The 21139-nt window shown below is 37.1% G+C and overlaps 1 protein-coding gene across 1 annotated transcript; it reads left to right on the top strand.

Moving 5' to 3' along the window:
* The first annotated feature begins 17201 nt into the window (after positions 1-17201).
* On the top strand, positions 17202-20483 carry LOC137952634 (vacuolar lysine transporter YPQ1-like). The gene is given in 13 exon segments (XM_068799702.1): positions 17202-17425; positions 17507-17549; positions 17791-17817; positions 18073-18171; positions 18257-18366; positions 18552-18711; positions 18821-18919; positions 19014-19109; positions 19568-19588; positions 19677-19735; positions 20187-20277; positions 20366-20389; positions 20391-20483. Coding segments are annotated over 13 exon segments (1146 nt in total).
* The last annotated feature ends 656 nt before the right edge of the window (positions 20484-21139 follow it).

The raw sequence follows: 21139 nt of genomic DNA, 5'->3' as shown, positions 1-21139 counted from the left end.
TCTTTAATCACCGTATTTGCAGCATTATTTTTCTTTTCGTCCTTCTTCGGTGCTCTACAGTTCTTCTTTATGTGACTAGACTTGCCACAATTCCAGCATTTTACATTCCTTCCGAATTTGAACTTCCTTCTACCATTCCTTGACTTCCCTCTACCATTGCCCTTGTTGGACTTCCTCTTGAACTTCTTGCCCCTAGTATTGACACTTAGGGCAGAATTAGATGTTGACGATTCTCCGAAATCTTTTATATGAACTTCCTCCGCGAGATTGGTATCCCGAGCATTATTAAAGATCAACTTCCCGTTGCTTACAGAGTTGCTGACCACAACCCTCATAGGCTTTCAACAATTTGGCAGAGATGGAAAAAGAATTAAGGCACGAACCTCATCATCAAATTTAATTTGAACAGATACCAATTGATTTACAATCATGTTTACCTCATTCAAATGCAATGCAACTGATGTATTTTTTGTCATCTTTAAATTGAAGAGTTTTTTCATGATATGTACTTTATTATTTGCACATACATGTCGGATAGAATCTTCATCATCTCTGTTGTGGTTTTCACTGATGCCACATTGTGAGCAACGTTCTTCGATAGTGTAAACTGGATTACTCCCAACACTTGTCTATCAAGAATATTTCACTCATCATCTTTCATACCTTCTGGTTTCATATGCAGAAGTGGTGCGTGCAGCTTTTTATTGTACAGATAATCTTCGATGTGCATTCTCCAGAACGCAAAATCCATACCATCAAACTTGTTGGTCCCTGGTGTTGATCCTTCTCCCCAGACCATTGCTCTCAATCACAAACCAAAGCTCTGATACCACTTGTTAGGAATTAAATTCCCTAATTCCAAACTAACGACAGCAATAATAATAAATGCAGAAGAAGGGAAAAATAAGCATGAAAAAACACAACAAGATTTATACAAGTTCGCCTCAAGGTGAGACTGTGTCCTGTATTCCGTCGCTGCAGTAATCCCTCTTCCAACCCCCACAACAACCTTACCACGAAGGTCGATACGCGACCAACTCAGCGTAAGGCTTTAATTAGGCTCCACAACTTAACATGTGGAACTCTGGATCATGGTATCGTACTACATCGATAATATGTTTTGTTTCTTCATATGTTCTCTAATGTTGATTGGGCAGGTAACAAGGATTATTTCACTTCAATCTATGCCTATAGTGTTTACCTAGGTCTCAATCCTATCTGTTAGAGTTCTAAGAAGCAACCGACTATGGTTCGATCCTGTACCGAGGCGGAATATCGATCTATTCCATCCACTGTAGTTGAGATCCGTTGGATCTTCTCTTCTCACTGAATTTGGAGTTTTTATGCCATGACAACTGGTACTTTATTGTGAAAATATCGACTCTATAAATCTATGCTAAATCCCGTCTTTCACTCACGCATGAAACATGTACTTTGGATTATCACTTCATTTGGGAACAAGTTCAGAGTAGTGTTCTTCGGGTGATTCATGTTTCCTCTACTAATCAATTAGTAGATGCTCTCACCAAACCATTTCCCTGAACAAGATTCCTCTTCTTTAAGACCAAGATTGGACTCTTTTCTCGAAGCTCCATCTTGCGGGGGTATGATAGAGATAAAAAAAAAGATGAGAGAAGTTGACATTACCTCAAATTGTAATTCTAAACCTATGTGACAATGCTTATCATGTAAAATCGTATCTCTTTGTAACCTAAAAATACTTGTATTGACGAATAGAAAGCATCGGTGAATTATCCATTCTTCTCTTTCTATAGTGGCCTGCAAGGCCCTCAATTTATTCGTATCCTTTCTCATCCTCTTTCTCCATCTTTCCCTTCTGTCTTATCACCATGGTAGCATAGGATCAAACCTTAACAAATTTTGCATAGATAATCTTGCAGTCTGTTTACTACAAATACATGCAGAGAAGATCCAGCGACAACAAAGATAATCGTGGAGTCTACTTTGAAGCTAAGCCAGCCATTAAGCCCTGAGAAATTTACATTGTTGGGAGAGTTTCTTACTCCATGTATGACTTTCCTAAAACAAGAAACTCCATGGATGAAATTTAAGTGGACGGTGATAATTTTACCCACTTAATAAACAAGTCAAGTTCAGGCCAACCCCTTTAACCATATTATATTTTAGTCTATTGAATGCCTTGCCACCCTAGACTAAGACCCTTGCCAAGCATGTGGAAGACAAAATCATACTCTTCTCTCTTATCAGTAACGAGCAAGAAAGAATGAACAAAGCAGTCAAACCCAATTTCCAATCTCTGTTTTTCTTTTTAAAAATGGTTGAAGTGCTACCCACCTTTTTCTTTTTAACTTCTAAAATGGGAGGTGAGGATCTAGAGAATGGATTTACACCATTGTGGCCTGAATCTAAATATGAAAAACAAAGGAAAGCTTAGTTTCAGAGTTACATTCTTATAGAAAATAGGAGTTTTTTTGAGTTACACAAGTGCTAAAATGTTCATCAAGCATAAAAGAGAGTTCCATCAAGCTCGATCACTCAAGAAGGAGAGAGCAAATGGGGCAAGCAGTCACCCTGACAAATCAAAAGTTGAAAGAACAGAATCAAGATTACAGAACTAGTAGTTCAATAAAGCCAGATTATCACTTGCTCCTTACCCCTCTGTCATCATCTTCTCATAACACTTGGAATCTCAAGAGGGAGAGCGCAAATGGGGCAAGCAGTCACCCTGGCAGATCAAAAGTTGAAAGAATAGAATCAAGATTACAGAACCAAGTGGTTCAATAAAGCCAATTATCACTTACTCCTTACCCCTTTGTCATCATCTTCTAGCAGGGTTTGGGACCTCTGTATGGAAGCAATTTACGTGTCATACTCAATGTTTCTTCTATATATCCAGTGGGAGAGTGGTTGTTTTGGATTCAATGAGTTACAAAATGGTGGAAATGGTTTTTAACTCTTTGAGTCGTTTCTTTAGTTCAGAGTCGTAGAATATTGGATGGATGATACATGCATCTGCTAGGTGCAAATGGTAAACTTTTCTGATTTGTTGGATCACTTTGAATGGTCCAAAAAAAAAAAATTGGAGCAAGTTTCTGATTCATCTAGTGGCCAATGATTGTTGTCAATATCTTTGAAGCTTTATATAGACCCAATCACCTATGGAAAACTCAACTTCCTTGTGTTTGTGATTGTGTTGACTCTTCATGCGTTGTTAAGGCAAGATGGTGCATGACCAATTTCAAGGTTTGATCTTGATCTAGAAAGGCTTCTTCTAGAGTGCCAATATGTGTAGTGCCTTCCACATATGATGAAATGACCCAAGGAAGTCTGCTATATACTACTTCAAAGGGGACCTCTTAAAAGAAGATTGGTATAAAGTGTTGGAGTATTCTACTCAAAGAATATAGAGGCTCCAGGATGATGGTTTATCATCTACAAACCCTCGCTAAGCATTGGTTGACCATTTCATTTAGCCAATACATTTGAGGATGATAAGTCGAACTCATTTTTAGAGTTGTGCCCTACAATAAAAACAAAATCTCTCCAAAAGGAGCTTATAAAACTTGAATATCTCCTTGAAGAAATAGTTCATGGCATGGCATGTAGTTTGGTTATACGATTGACATAAGCTTCAGTAATGGTCTTTGTAGTCTATAGGTGCTTGAGGGCACAAAAATGGGCATATTTTTTTAGTTAGTCCATGGCGACAATAATCATCGTCTTGCCTTTTGAAGTAGGAAGCCCTTAGTTGAAAACCATTGATACATCTTTCCAAACTCTAGCTGGGAGTGGTAAGGGCTGAATGAAGCCTGCTAGTATTGTATTTGGTTTGTTGGCACACATCAAAATTGGACACATTTACCTTGACATCGGCTTTGAGGTCTAGCCAAATGAAAGATCTTCGTATCCTACGGTAAATTCTTATAAATTCTTCAAGGCCCACGGTGGAGGAATTGTGAGTTTCTATAAGTTTTGCTTGGACCAAGGGTTTTTCAAGTGTTGAAACCATGACTCGATTATGAAAGAAGAGTAATAAATTGTCCTCCTTGTGGTGGGGCACTGTGGAGGGATTTTGACAAAGTTTCTGGAGCATTTTGTATGGTTGGATTAGTCATATAAGATTCTTTCATATTATGTAACAATAAAATAATAGGTGAATTACTAAAGTAGTGGAGAATATATCATACCAATGGGAGAGACTATCAGTCGTTGCATTCTCGATTCCATTTTGTAATCAATTTCAAAGTCATAGCCCATCAATTTGACCATCCAATGTTATTGCATTGGAGTAGTGATCCACTGTGGTAATATATATTTGAGTGAGCAATGGTCTATTGGAATAATGAAACTTCTTCTAAATAGATAAGGTCACCAATTTTTACAGCTTGGACCAGGGCATAGGTCTCTTTTTCATAAGTGGACCAAGAGAGCATCCTACCTTTGAGGGGTTGGTCGTAGTAAGCAATTGCCTATACCGGTTTGCATCATGTTCAATAAGGATCAGTTTCAAAAAATTTGGTAGAGCCAACATTAGAAAAATACACATTTTTTGTTTGAGGCTTTCAAAGGCTTTGGTGGCATCATCACCCCATATAAAAGCATTTTTTTTTTGTAGGGTAGTTAAAGGACTAGAAATTGTGGCATAATCATAAGCAATTGATATTGTCTTGTTACACATAAGAACCCTTAAGAGTTGTTTCATGGTTCTTGATAAGGGCTAGTCTAGCATAGCTTGGAACTTATCTTGTTTGGCAGACACACCTTCTTGAAAGACCACATGTACAAGATAGTAGACTTTCGATGAAGCAAAAGTATACTTAGATACTCAAGACCTTACATAGATGGTGCAGATGCTCCTCAAAAGTCTTTCTATATACCAATATGCCATCAAAGAATACTAACACAAATTTTCTCAAGAAAGGACATAACACATCATTCATCAAGTTTTGAAAGGAAGCCAGTGCATTGGTAAGGCCAAAGGGTAATTACCAAAAACTTAGTATCCATCATGGTTATGAAAGGTGATTTTCTCAATGTCACTATAAACTACTTGGATTTGATGATAACCCAAGCGAAGATTTAGTTTTAAAAAAAATGTGTGCACTACTTAATTCATCAAGCAACTCATCAATGATAGGAATGGGGTACTTATCTTTTACGATGATGTTGTTAAGAGCATGGTAGACTACAAAAAACCTCCATGATCCATCTTTCTTTATTACCAATAACACAGGGGAGGATTAAGGGCTCGTACTTGGTCTGATGATGTATTTTTTAATTATTTCATTAACCGGCCTTTGGATTTCACTTTTCTAAACACGTTATAGAAGTAGGACCGGGTGATCTAGGAGGGGCACCATGTTGAATCAAAATCCGGTGGTCATGGAGCTGCCTTGGTGGTAGACCGAAAACATCTTGAAAGGTAGTGACAAGATATTTTAATGGAGGAGGAAGTTTAGGTTCACCTTGCAATATTATTGACCCGACCATTTGGAATAAGATGGCTTGATCTTGGAAAGATGCCACTTTTTATAGGGATTCCAGTGGTACCAAGTCATGCTCACCTTCTATTATGCCTTTCAACTTAATTCGAGCATCTTCGATTGAGAATTTCATGGTTATGTGATTGAAATCCCAAATAACTTCCCCAAGGTGTGCAACCATTTCATTCTTAACATCAAATCCACTCCTTTTATCGGAAGGACAAAGAAATCCTCATAAATGTAACATCCTTAGACCTCAATTGATACATTCATCACTTTAAATGAATATTGGAATTTGTGTCCTTCTCCAACCATAATTGGAAGCACTAAAATTTGATATAGAGGAAGCCCAAGGTGTTTTGAAATTTTTCCACACATAAAATTATGAGGGCTTCCATTGTCCACCAAGATGCATACCATATGGCCTTTGATTCACTTGTCAAGTTGCATGGTTTTAGATTGTAGAACCTCGGAGAAGGCATGGAAGAATACTTTGGAGTTTGAAATCACTTCTTCCATGATCTCAAATTGAGAACTCAGCGTTAGGAATTAGATGCCCTAATTCCAATCTAACGAGAGAAATAATAATAATCACGAAAGAAAGGAAAAGTAAGCACGAGAACAAACAAGATTTATACAGATTCGCCTCAAGGTGAGACTACGTCCTGTATTCCATCACTGTAGTAATCCACTATGAAGATGAAATAGTTTACAAGAGAAATTACACACACTTACAGGTGGTTTTTCTCTAACCTCTCTTGGCCGCAACTGATGTTCCTCGGATCATTGATTCAAACCCTAATAGAGGCGCCCCAAATATAAAGAGAAAATTAGGGCAACCGCTATACAAGAGTAAAATTTCCAAACTGCCCTCAATGAAATAATAGTTAATATATCGTGGACCGGACGAGGGCTCCACCCCTTGCCAACCCCACGACGACCTTACCACAAAGGTCGATCCGCATATCGACTTGGCATAGGGAGTTGATTAGGCTTCACAACTTAACACTTAGGTCATCTTCTTCATCCTCAAGTACAACTGAAATCTTTTGCATCTGTGACCTTGAATGAATTTTTCATCACAAATGAAATATAGGCATTTGCTTCTCATTTTAATCATTTCTTCAACCGGGAGCCTCTTGAATGGCCTTTGAGTTTGACCATCCCGATAATAAGTGTTATTCCAAGCATGAGAAAAAAAATTCTTGCACATAAGCTTGGTAAATTGCTTAAAGAAGGGTTCTATGATGAAATACCCTTACCTAAGCTATTATTCCAGGTTTAAGACCTCCAATGAAGCTACAAACTTGAATATATTCTAGACAATGGACTCAATTGGCTATGCGTTCAAACTATGTTTGGTACTATTTGACGGAGCTAGTTTGCTTGAGTTTTTCAAGAACATAATAAGAATCTTGATATTGGGTTAGAAAAAATTGTATGTAAAGAGCTTGTGTTGACTAAAGGTTGACTCCCTTATTTCTTTTTATGATAAAAAAATTTAATAGATTTGACAATTTTCTAAAGTAAGTATTTTTGATACTTTACCTTCACGAGTCAATTCATCTCAAGGTCTAAAACTTCAAAATGATCAAGCCTACTTGAGACCTCAAGAAACATTGAGGAATGTCTCTTGAAGAAGCACCCACAAGGAAGAAGACAATGAGAAGACTAGAGTTTTTAAGTATAAAAGTCATATCTCAAAACTCAGTCACAAATGTAAGAGAGAATTCCTAACCCCCTTTTTTATGCACAATAGTGAATATAGAGCTGTAGGACATACATTACATATAAATATGTTTAGGAACATCATAAACATCCCTTAGAACGTGTTAGAACACTTAGACAAAATTATTCTCATGCTTTTAAAGTCAACTTAGTTGAACTATGTTGAATTTCTGGAAAAGATAAATATTTCAATAAGTTATTGTAATTTGAGAACATTTGCTTTTATTGATAATATAGGAAAAAAGTAGAATCCAATTACAATTAAACCAGCCTTGTCCCATGTTAAAAGATGTAACTTGAGTCTAGTGGCAATGATATAAATTGTCTTCAGTTCCTCCCTTCTTAGGATAAAGGGCATTGATATAATTGTTGACATATTTAATATTATAAATAGATATTAACGGAGGGGGGGGGGGGGGGGGGGGGGGATATATAATTGTTGACATATTTAATATTATAAATAGATGTTAACCGAGGGGGGGGGGGGGATATAATTGTTGACATATTTAATATTATAAATAGATGTTAACGGAGGGGGGGGGGGGGGGGGGGGGGATATATAATTGTTGACATATTTAATATTATAAATAGATGTTAACCGAGGGGGGGGGGGGATATAATTGTTGACATATTTAATATTATAAATAGATGTTAACGGAGGGGGGGGGGGGGGGGGGGGGGGGGGGGGGGGGATTTGGCTCGTTACTGAATCCCTAATCCTCCTTCCCTCCTTCTCAAACTCTCTCAAGTCATCCATCTCTCTTTCTCTCTTTCTCTCTTATTCTCTTTTCTCTTCTTCTCTTCTCTCGTCTTCTTACTCTTCTCCCTTCTCTTTTGTGCTTTCACTGCTTAGATTGAATGATTCACCTTATTTATCACGAGATCCTAAATCCAACATGCCAATTACAACAAAATTTAAATACTATAAGATAAGTTCTAGAACAATAAAATAATTGAACATAAATAGAAGACTAACATAACTAAAACACCCTTAATTGAGACTCTTCTATGAGACCTCCTCTTGTGAGACTCCTATAAGACTCCACCATATTAATTCTGGCTCTATGAGACTTCTTACTATGAGAGTCATGTAAGACTCTCCCATATCTTCTCTTAAATATTTCCCTTCAAACTGGTGTTTATAACTTCAACTTGCAATGAAAAGGATTTTTGGTCTTCAATCTTCGTATTCAATCTTCATTGGCTAAAAAAATTTCATAGATGTTAAATCTTCATCATTTGTTCTCCTTTTTCTTGAATTTTTTTGTCACATAAAAATTACCACAACATGTGGAACAAAATACCTCTTTCTTGTACTTTTTCTTCTATTTCTCCCCCTCAAGCTAGGGATAAAAAGGACATAGAGACCTAGCTTGGACAAAACACAAATTGAGAATAGAAAATCACTCCTAGCTGTACAACAAAGTTCCATACACCAGTCAAAATGGTCATACTCTGAAACACACTCTGCTCAATTTTAAAAGTGGAAAAACAGCCCAACTTTAGGGTTTAACAAATAGACTACTCACTTTTTAAGGGTAGCTCAAACAAAAATTGCCTATTAGGTCAAGAGTAAAAGACTTTACTCAAGTAGGAAGTTGATGACACTCCTATACTTTTTAGGTAGTGGGTTTAGGCATTGCTTTGAAGTGATGAAAACAGAAGAAGATAAATAGAAGAAATACTAGAGGAAAACAACTTTAACTGGAAGGAGGTGACTATACAACACTGATAACAGTAGAACTTAATAAATTTTACCAAGTATAACTATTTTTGGGTGTCCACAATTTTTAGAGTTGACAATGCGTAAGATACACAACCAAGTAACAAAAATGCAAAACTTAAAAACAACATCAAAGCAAGAAATTTTTGCATACCTTGACTGAGACCATCATGGAGTGACTAATTCTCACCAAAACTCTCTAATTAGAACAGAAATTTGACTAAAAAATAGGATTTTATGATAAAAGGAAATTCAATTCACTCCAATACATGGAGAGATAATAAGAGAGTAAATAAGAAAAATGAGAAATTTTGGTAGAACTAGCCTTTAGTACTTTGATATCAATATGTCCTACAATATAGATCAGAATAAAAAACTTTTGTTTCTTACAAATATAATCAAAGAGATTTAATTTTATATCTAATTTTACATTAAAAGCTTCGTTCTTAAATTAGTTATGACCTCTTTATTTTCTGGTCCCATGTCCACCTTTCTTAGGTTAAAGGGCATTGATGTAATTGTAACACTTTTGTTATTATAATAGATGTTAAGGGGGAGGATTAGGTACATGACTTACAACCCTAATCCCCCTTCCCACTGTCTCAAGCTCTCTCCAAATTATCATCCCTCTCTCTCCTTCACTTTCTCTCTTTCTTCTCTCTTCTCTCTTCTCACTTCTTCCTTCTTCTTCCTCTGCGATTTCTTCTCCACCTAGCCTGGTTATTTACATTAATCATCATGGGATCCTAATCCAACATGGTATCAAAGCTATAGGTTTAGAATCCCGAGGTTAAGTTGTTGATAAATCAAGTTTTCATCAAGCTTCTCGGTGGAGTTTTGTTATTGAGCTAGGATCAAGATTGAGTTACTTGTGCTCATACAAAAGATAAGTTTATCTTTCTTTTTCCCATTGAGATGATTATTTATCTTTGATCTCGGAAAGAAGGATGGTGAATGAGTATGATTCATCCTAGTTGAATGAAGATTAAGTGTTGTTCTTTCTTATGTATTAGCATAAGACTTCTAGATTTCCATTTCTTCATACTCATGCAAGCTTCAATAAAGTTGCAAATAAATGTTTTGATGTTGGTGTGAATTCTTGGAAAATCATTTATGGACCAAGCCTTGTTATCTTTCTGGTATTTTTATGATCAAAACCTTGCTTGCACTTGTTGAACTTCCTAGAAGACTGCTGGTCATTGCTGGTTTTCTGGTTCTTTCTCTATTGAATCCGGCGATGGCTTCTTGATTGACGCAAGGAAAGTTTTTTTTAGAAAGAAGTTGATTCAGCAACATTTAAAGGCTTTCTATGTTGGATTATATTCTTGGATTTCCTAGTTAAAATAACCAAGGTAAAAAGGGAAGTCAAAGGTTGGGTCTTTGACACATGTGGTGCTTGTGACTAAGAAGGAAAGTTTCCTTCTTCAAATAGATCCTAATTTTTTAGCAAGATATTTTGTGATTTGATTTGATTTGGAGATCCTTTCTTAATTGAGAATAATATAGGATTCATTCCAGATTACATGGGCCAGCACATGACCTATCGATGTTTTAATTGCATGCATGAATTAAATTACAGCTTAAGTTTAAGTTTGACTTCCGTCTCTCTCGATTTGACACTTCGCATAAAAAGTTGGTTGTTACCTTTGGACATTGATTAGTTGATTTGATTTATGGCTAATGATTATGTGAATATGGATGGTAAGAGTGACTTGCTTAAGATTACTATCATACCCTTAAGAGGGTTATCAAACTATTTGAGCTGGTCTCAATCAGTTACAATATTCTTTATCACTAGAGATCTCTTAGGACATTTGACCAAACTATCTCCAATCATAGATGAGGAAGATAGTTCTTATGCTAAATGGCTCAAATATGACACTCTTGTTATCATTTTGTTAATAAATAGAATGGAAAAGCATATGGCAAATATTGTTGTCCACCTTGAAATAGCGAAGCAAATATGGGACACTTGTGTAAAATTATACTCTAGTACCGAGAATTTGGAAAAATTGTATGATGTCTTTAAAAAAATGTTTAATAAAAAAGAGGGGGAGAATTTGTACGAGTATTTGGCTCAATTTAGAGGACTTATTCAGGAGTGGAAAATTGCTCGACCTTACTCTATTGATATCTCAGTTTAGTAAAAGCAGCGGAAAACATTAGTAGTTGCCATTTGTTTGGTTAATATTAAATTGTATCTAGAGGCGGCTAAATCATAGCTCCTCAATTCTAAAACACTTCCATATTGTGATGATATAAGTGCTACTTTTCTTGAATTCCACACCTCATGGTGAGATATCTTTAACCATGTACTCCGGTAATAAGGGTGAAAATTCAACCAATAAAGGTTGCGGTATGTTGAAAGGTATGCCCAAGCCTACACAAACAAGGAAGGCCCACATATCTAAGAGTATTATAAGATGGGCCACACAACAAAGGAAGGCCCACAAGATGGGCCCAAACACATAAGAAGTAGGACCCACAATGATTACCATGAGCTGGCATCCTTATCACATCAATTGGAAGATCAAGAAGGACTCACAAAAGCATATTTATCTTATGGTCAAGTCCAAGAAGAGTTTTAGTTTGAGTTATGCTTGTCTTTTATCTATATTGAGTTATTTATTTATGCTATGACTTACCTTTAAGTGTTAGAGTTTGGGTTTAATTGGGACAAAGGTAGTTTTATTGTAATTGGACTCTACCACCTTCCTCTATTATAAATAGAGGTTCATATACTCTAATTATAATAAGTTTATGAAGTCAATGAATTTTTTATCTTTTTCTTAAATTCAATATGGTATCAGAGCAGGTTCTGTGAGTTGACGTGGTCAACCCATAGAGGTAATGTGATCTTTTTCTCTAAACCCTAAACCCTAAGTCTAGGTTTGTAGTTATTTTTTTCAGTCCCTACACTTGTAGATTATTTTGCATTTTTTTTTACCTCTATACCTAGATTTTCATATTGAAAATTATATATTGAAGGAAAGATATTTGAGTCTAGTTTCTACCAAAAAATGATTTCTTTCCAATCGGAGTTATCTATAGAGAGATATTGATATTCAAATGAGAAAATATCATATTGCAAAAAGGTTTGATCAGCAGTAAAAAGCTTCAGATTCCGAGGTATTTTATGCTATCAAGAACTAGAGTTTATATCAAGAAATATGTATCAAAAGAAGTATCTGTAAGTCTATTCTTTTACCTATTCAAGCATTTTTTTATCTGAGTTATCTACAAAGAGAAATCGATATTGGAAGTAGAAAAGGTCAGATTGAAAAAGAGGTTTGAGTAGTAAAAGAATGCTTCAACTTTCGAGGTATGTTTTGCTATCAAGAAAGAGAATTTATATGGATAATTATATATAAAAATAAATATATGTAAGTCTATTTTCTAACCTATTCATCCAATTCTTGGTACAATTTTTTTATAAAGAGATATTGATCTTGGAATAGTCAATGGTCATTCAGGACAAAAAGGAGAAACAACACTTAGTTAAGCTAGATGACAGAGACCAAAATCTATCAGATTATTTATCTTTTGATAATTATATTTTATGAAGTGAATTTATACTTTTATGAAAGGTATTTAAGTATAGTTTCATAAGAAAAAAATTTCATGTGAATATGATCTATATTTAAAGATTTATTCGCATTGGAAGAATCAAAGGTCATGCAGGTATTCTGTTGCATTGAAAAATCCAAATTTAAGCCCATTGTTTTGCGTAACTTTTTGAGTTGATATATTAGGAAAATATCTCACTTCTCCCTGATTTTAGGGCTTATCTATACATCTCTATTATTTTGGCTTATGGCTACATCTATGATATTTGGTTGAAGCTGGGATCACTAACATTACCTCCCAGTTTGAGGGGGAGAAGTAGAAGAAGTACAAGGAAAAGGAATTTTATTCCATATGTTGTGGATAAGTTTTATGTGACCAAAATATTCAAGAAAGGGGGAGCACAAAAGATGAAGCTTATGCATCTAAGAAAAAATATTTATATCGGATTATGATTATTTCATGGGTCCTTCTACAAGGTTTATTATTTTGGATCGTGTTATATGAGTTGGACGATGGTCGTGTCATATACAGTTGTTGCTATTATGTCTCTTTGGATGAGACATTATTATTGAAGAAGAGGTAGTCTTAACATATGTTACATCACCATGACGGAGGAGCTTATTACTACATCCACTACCCATAAGGACATCTATGTTATTTCACCGTGATGGAAGAGTTTATTACTAACTCTACGTTATACCCCCATGAATTGGCATTTATTACTCCTACCACTTGAGAGTTGTTGTCCTGTGGAGGGATACGGTGATGGGGGAGTTTTTTTTTATTATTACACTTCCAAACAGCGTAGACCCACTACCTATAGAAGATAGCAATGTCATACGACATGAAGTGATTTTACTCTCACTTTTCTTATGCCAGTTGGGCCTCATGAACAAGAGCACCAGCGTGAGGGGAAGTGTTGGAAGATCTGCCACATTATACAAAAAAATATTTTATATATCATTTGCAGCAAGCTGGGAGTTCATGTTGTTTTCTCACCCCCCAGCTTGAGGGGGAGTGTTGGAAGATATGCCCAAACCTGCACAACCAAGGAAGGCCGACATATCTAAGAGTATTATAAGATGGGTCACACAACCAAGGAAGGCCCATAAGATGGGCCCAAGCACATAAGAAATAGGACCCACAATGGTTACCTTGAGCTGACATCTTTATCACATCAGTTGGAAGATCAAGAAGGACTCACAAAAGCATCTTTATCTTATGGTCACATCCAAGAAGAGTTTTAGTTTGAGTTATGTTTGTCTTTTATCTATATTGAGTTATTTAATTATGCTAGGACTTATCTTTAAGTGTTAGAGTTTGGGTGTAATTGGGACAAAGGTAGTTTTATTGTAATTGGACTCTACTACCTTCCTCTATTATAAATAGAGGTTCATGTACTCTAATTATAATAAGTTTATGAAGTCAATGAAGTTTTTATCTTTTTCATAAATTCAACACGGTAGAAATTCTAGAGGTGATAGAGGAAGAGGTGGTAGAGTTGGTTCAAGTTCTTCGATGACAAATAACTGAGTGTGTACTTATTTTGGAGGTTAAATCATCTAGTTGATTCTTGTTAGAAACTTTATGGCAAACCAGATTGGGCTATTGCCAATTAAGCCTTAGTAAATAATGATTGGCAAAAATGAAGAGAAAATTGAGTGGCAAAAAGGAAAGAAAACAGTCTCAAATGATGATTTTAAGCTACTACAGAGATTGAAAACTTTTATGGTATCCACATCAACATTTTCTTCCACTAGTTTTTTTGGTACTACTGCCTCAGGTATGATTTCTGCCATTTCTTCTTCCTCACCTTGGATAATTGACTCTTGGGCCTCCGAGCATCTCACAGGTAATGTAAGTCTTTTACATTCTTTTTCTCCATGTCTACCAGATAAATATTTTACCATAGTAGATGGATCCCAAACCAAGATCTATGGGATGGGATCCACCTCCACTACTCCTACACTTCAGCTTAATTTGTTCCTCATTTTCCATTGAATTTATTGTCTATAAGCAAGTTCACTACGAAGTTTAATTGTACCATTACCTTTTCCCCTTCTTTTTGTGTTTCTTTTTTTAGGATCTAGCGACGAAACAGGTAATTGGTGGAGGCCATGAAAAAGGGGGTCTCTATTACTCAAAATTTTCCCTCAAGTGATTACGGCTTCTATTTCTCAGACAGAGGCATAACATTGGCACAATAGATTAGGGCATATGTCATTGTCATCACTTCAACACTTGTTTCCTTCTTTAAAGTCTATTTCTCTTTTGAATTATGAGGTATGTCAATTGACCAAACACCAAAGAACTACTTACTCTCCTCGAGTTGAACCTAAAGGTGGTGCTCTTTTTTCTTTGGTCCATTCTGATGTATGTCCTTGAATATTTCAAATATTTTTCAAGATAAGTACTTTATTACATTTTTCGATGATTTCACTAGAGCGACATGGCTATTTGTACTCAAGGATAAATTTGAAATTCATTCTATTTTTAAATCATTTTATGCCATGGTCTGAAATCAATTTAGTCACAAATTACAAGTAATTAGCTCCGATAATGCTAAATAATATATGTTAGGAGAGTTTCAAACCTTCGGTAAGGATAATGACATTATTCATCAAACCTCATGTGCTTACACCCCGTCAATAGGATGGTGTAGCTAAAAGAAAGAACTAACATCTTCTTGAAGTGACTCGTGGCCTTCTCTACTCAATGAGCGTGCCCTACTTTTATAGGCCACATGTCATTCTCATAGTTTGTTTTCTCATTTATAGGTTGCCATCCTCCGCATTTAATAATGGGGTGTCATATTCCCAGGTGAAGACTTGTTTTCACTTACCTTGAATGTGTTTGGTTATACTTGTTTCATACATGTCACATCCCCACATAAAAGTACATTAGATCTGAGGGTTATTAAGTGTATCTTTTAGGGCTGCTCTCGTACCCAAAAAAGATACCTTGTTATAACCCCTCTCTTTGTAAATTGTTTGTCTCTTGGGATGTGACCTTCTTTGAATATAAACTCCTCCAAGGATGTTCCTCAAAGTCTTTCTTCAGTTCTTGTAGCCCCTAAGTCTATTATGCCCATTGATGAGGATATCTCTCTACAACCCCTTGAAGCATCGACCGATACCACACTTGTGGAGTCTACAGATCTTTCTACAGTAAGTTCTTCTTCTTCTCCTCCTATTTTTGGTCCACCTTATGATACTATGCCTATTGCTCTCCGTAAGGAACCTCAGACTTGCACTAGGCCCTCTACCTCTCACCCTATATCTAATTTTGTTTTTCACCATCGTTTGTTGCAATTTGCTTTCATCTATTTCTTCTGTATCTATTCTTCCATCATATCAAGAAGCTCTGAGACATCTCATATGGAAGGCGGCAATGGAAGAGGAAATGACTGCCTTATATGAGAATCAGACTTGGACCTTGGTTTTGCTTCCTTCCATTAAGAAACATGTGGCCTGTAAATGGGTCTTTGTTGTTAAGCATAATCCGGATGGTTTTGTGGCCCGTCTCAAAAACCCACCTAGTGGCGAAGGGGCACACTCGGTGTTATGGAGTTAACTACGAGAAAAAATTCTCCCCTATGGCTAAGTTAAATTCAATACGTATTTTGTTATCACTTGCAACAAATTCTTCTTGGTCAGTATATCAACTTGATGTGAAAAATATTTTCCTAAATGGTGACATTAAGGAGAAGATTTGTATGTATCAACCACCTGGATTTGTTGTTGAGAGGGAGTCAGTGCCCTATATACCCCTTATGGACAATTTCCACGTCAAAGAGTCTCAATTATTGGATTGGCCATTAAAATCAGGGGTTACAAACTTTTATAAGTTTGATCTCAACAAACTAATTTAATATTATTTAATTATACTGCCCTTTCTGTGGTTTTACACTTTTCCAGCTATATCAATATATGAACTACATTAATAAAAATCCCGTTTTATTTAAGACAGTAAGTATGAAGGATATAACCCAGATTCTTCAATATATGATAGAGAAGAGGAGTGAATGGAAGCAGAGAGAGGGGCCACATTTCTGTACCATAGGAAATAATATGAACATTAATTCAGTCAAGGAAATTTTGCACAGAAAAATAACCCTTTTAACCCAAACGAGGATGAATTGTCAAATGGGTATACAGGGCACAGAAAGCGATACAGATTAATGTGCAACATGGAGTAAACGACCACGTTCACTGAATCTCAATCCCTAATTATAATGGCTATATCATGGTACCGTACATATTTAAAATTTTCCCATTTAAAAATTTTTTTCCTTTTTAAAGAATTACGATACAATTTAATATCACGGAAAGAATATTGTAGCAGCACATAGAAAGTATCAATATAAGTAGTTAATGTTGCCAACAAAATGTATGTAAGCAATTTAAAACCAACGAGTCGTGTACGTCTAAAATTTCTTCAGATGAATACATGAAAATGATTAAAATCTCTTAAATTTCTTTCTCAAACTGACTATCCGAAAATGACTACAATGACGTTTGTCTATTCATATTTGAAGTAGAGAACCCTCGTCTATTGAGTCTTGGATAGAGTAAGATAAGTGCGGATACATAAATTAATGAGTACATAGAGATTGAATTTATTCAATCCATATAATTTACTCCTATACTTTACTCCCTCTATAAATAGCTCCCAACGACGTCTCTTGATCGGAAGAAAAGAAAACTGAGAAAGAAGCTATGCCCTCGTCTTACTGCGTCGAGGAGAAAAAGCCGTGCTTGTTCTGGGCAGAGAGGTTCTTCGGCGACTGTCTCTGCAACGCCAAGGACAAGATTTCCTTCGCCTTCGGCATCGTCACTCTTGTCTCCTGGGCGGTGGCTGAGATCCCTCAAATCGTCACCAACTGTTTCACCCAGTCCAGCCATGGCGTCTCCTTGGCTTTTCTCCTCACTTGGGTTGCTGGGTTTGTCTCCGTTAACCTTTTCCTTTAAATCCTGATCTCTCTTAATTGTTCTGAAAGGCCGAGATTTCACTTCGGTTGCAGAGATGTGTTTAATCTTGTGGGTTGTCTTCTGGAACCAGCGACGGTGAGTAAATTAAACCCACGTTGGGGGAAGCTGATCCATTGTCGTCCATCTGAGAGCTTTCGACGGAGGTGATTGGAGCTTACGCAACAGCTGGTTGTTGGAAGTTCGACCAGTCCCTTTTGTCTCCTGGTTTATGATGGATTAAGCGTCGATGCTGAGCTTTTTCTTCATCTATTTACTGTTAACCTTCCCTTTGTCGTCCCTTGCACTCTCAACTAACATAAACCGTTCATGTCTGCAGTTGCCAACCCAGTTCTACACTGCTCTGGTATGTCTTCTTTCTCATCTTTTTTACCTAATCGTTTCACTTCTACGGACCACGGGGTATCATTTCTTCGCAGAAACAAAAGCAATATTTTTCTGTCTTCGTTTCTTTTTCTATTCTCAAGCCACAAAAATGAAAAAGGAAGGAATCCATGGAATAAAAAAATGTCGACAGAACGTGCTGCTCAGTGTCTACCGATCATCTCCGACTCTCTGCACAGAGACGACTGAAATTTGCCTAACGAATTAAATTCTGCAGCTATACACAATCACTACAGTCTTCCTCCTTTTGCAAACCATTTACTACGATTACATCCGCGCGTGGTGGAAATCCAGAGGAATGAAGCTCCATCCGCCGGTACCATTCCGTGTCTATACTGTAAAATTCTCCATGAACACACTGTTATTTCCACTCGCGATGTTGATCATATTTGGAACAGCAGGCTGCTGAAGAAAAAGACACGAAACCTTTCAAAACCAACGCACATGAGTCAAACGTTCCAACGACCACATCCGCATTGATGATTTCCAACAGAAGTGACATGTATTATAGGTAAATTTTCTACACTACAACTTAATTTATTGGTCTCTCTTTCTCTCTTCCGAGAGCAGAACTGGAAACTTCTATCCTGCACTTCATCACCTTCAATGAACCAAAAATGGCCTTGTATTTTTAACTGAAATTGCCTCACGTAAAATGCTGCGTAGTCGATGACAATAAGATTCTTGTATTTGAAGGTCTGCAAGATCTCTGGCGAGTAGTGGCACTCCGACGTACGGGTCATACCTCCCACGGAGTAACCGTTCAACTTTGGCAGTCCAAGACGATTCCTCTGATGATGAAACCTTCCCGATCTGTCAATCATCTGCAACCAAGCCCATCGCAATCCCACGCTCAGTAAGCCTTTTTTAACGTTTTGCACGTGATCGTAACCGGGTTTTTTAATATCTTCTGGGTTCGTCAAGGTTACTCGTACTGCAGATAACATGGTTGTGGAAATGTCTAGGTCGGATATGGAACCTTCCTATCTACTTCTCTCAGCTTGCCTTATCAGAGTAAGGCTTTAATGGAGAGATACTCGGGATTGTCAAGGAGATTATTGCAAGTAATTAAGCACTGTTTATTCTGATCAATGCTCATGCTTCTCTGGCAAAAATATTGATTACCGAGTTAGTGATTTAAGAGGAGCTTTGTTACAGGAGAACCATGCAAAAAGGAACATGTATGGCCTCTGGTTGGGATGGCTGATGGCTGCTATATACATGGGAGGCCGCCTTCCTCAAATTTGGTTAAATGTGAGTCGTTTAATTAACCATAAAGCTTCACCAGCGGCATGTCTCAGCAGCACGAGAAGGAAACAGGCTCGTCTATTTATATGAGTCCGATAGAGATAAAGATAAAAAGTTATTAAAACAGAGACCGACTTAAATAGTAAATGATTGAAACAGATATAGACTCAAACGGTAGAGTTGTAAAAGTTACTGAACGTAGAATCAGGTATGCAGTATTTATAGAATTACAAAATAGTCTACAACTCTATAATTTGAGTCTGTCTTTCTCTATTTCACCCACACACAATTTGCATATCTTTGTTTCAATCATTTTTTATCTTTATCTCTATCATTATATACAAAAATGCCCGTATTCCATCTTGTGTTGAAACGTGAGTTGAGAAATCTAGAAATTTCATACATGTATGCCAATTGTAGTGACTTGTACTCTTTCTGACTGGAATTTGATCTTTATATGTCAGATTAAAAGAGGAAGTGTGGAGGTAAAATTGCAGGTTTTCAAAGTAGTTTTCTCTTTCATGGAGCTTCTTCCCTAATAACATATTCTCATCTTCTCCAAAATCTGTGTAGGGTTTGAATCCTCTCATCTTTATATTTGCTCTAATTGCAAATATAACTTATGTTGGAAGGTATTGCTTTCTCCTCACCCATGAATAAGACCTCAAAGGTTGGAAATTTTAACTCAAAATGGGTTAAATAGGTTAAAACATGTGCCCAACTCGTCGGTTGGACCGGCACCTACTTAATTTCTAAATGGGTTAGGTTTTGTTTTTTACATGGCCTAATTAGTAATCGGGTCAGCTTCCAGTTGATACTTAAACCTAAGAGTCTGTTTGGAATCACATGGAACAGAAAAAAAAAGGAAAATTAGAATTTGATCATTATTTTTTCTAAAAATAGTTGGTAAAAAGAAAATTTTGATCATTATCTCATTTTACTAACTATGTTTTGGAATAATAATGATAAAAAATTCTTTTCTAGGGGTTCCAAACAGACCCTACAAGGTTCTAACTTATTTTTATTTTAAATACTACGTATATATAACAACTTGTTTACCAGTATTTTTCTTGATGCATGCAGCATCGTGGTGAGAAGCACTGAGTGGGAGAAGATAAAAGCTAACATACCATGGCTGCTCGACGCTGTGGTCTGCGTGGCCCTCGATTTATTTGTATCCTTTCTCATCCTCTTTCTCCATCCTTCCCTTGTGTCTCATCACCATGGAAGCATAAGATCAAACCTTAACAAATTTCGCATAGATAATCTTTCAGTTTGTTTACTACAAAATACCTGCAGAGAAGATCCAGCGACAACGAAGACAATCATGGAGTCTACTTCGAAGCTAAGCCAACCATTACACCTGAGGAATTTACATAGTTGGGAGAGTTTCTTACTACATGTATGACTTTCCTAAAACAAGAAACTTCATGGATGAAATTTATGTGGACGGTGATAATTTTACCTACTTAATAAACAGGTTAAGTTCAGGCCAACCCCTTTAACCATATCATATTTTAGTGTATCGAAGGCCTTGCCACTAGGGGTGGCTTCGAACCGAGCCGGTTCGCGAGCCGGCTCGGTATCGGCTCGGTTCGATTCGTCATTTAACGAGCTCGAGCCGAGCTCGACCGAAGCTAGGTTCGGTTTGTCGGCTCGCGAGCCGGCTTGAAATGAGTCGGATCGGTATGACTCAGTAACGGGTCGCGAGCGAGCGGGAGCGAAAGCGAGGGGGGGAAAAAATTTTCCTCCCCCCTCGTCACCACCGATCCCTCCCATCGGTTGTTGTCGCCGCATCTACCGCCGTCGTAGCAGTTCGCCGGCGTCTATACCGCCGTCACAGCTGCTCGCCGGCCGCCTCTATGGCCATCCGTTCGATTTTTTCCTCTCCTCGCCGTCGCCTCTGTTTCCGTCGCCGCCGCTTCCGTCGCCGTCGCTTCCGTCGCCGCCGACTCCGTCGTGGCCGTCATCCTCGACGATAGGTCCTCCCCGACGCCGTAACCCCCTTCCCTCCGCGTCTCGGCGGAAAACCAGAA

The sequence above is a fragment of the Aristolochia californica genome, unplaced genomic scaffold (assembly GCF_029961685.1).
Source record: "Aristolochia californica isolate CCGP_79_NKW_82.1479 unplaced genomic scaffold, dmAriCali1.0.hap1 SCAF_16, whole genome shotgun sequence".
Taxonomy (NCBI): domain Eukaryota; kingdom Viridiplantae; phylum Streptophyta; class Magnoliopsida; order Piperales; family Aristolochiaceae; genus Aristolochia; species Aristolochia californica.
This window is presented reverse-complemented; position numbering and strand designations above follow the sequence as displayed.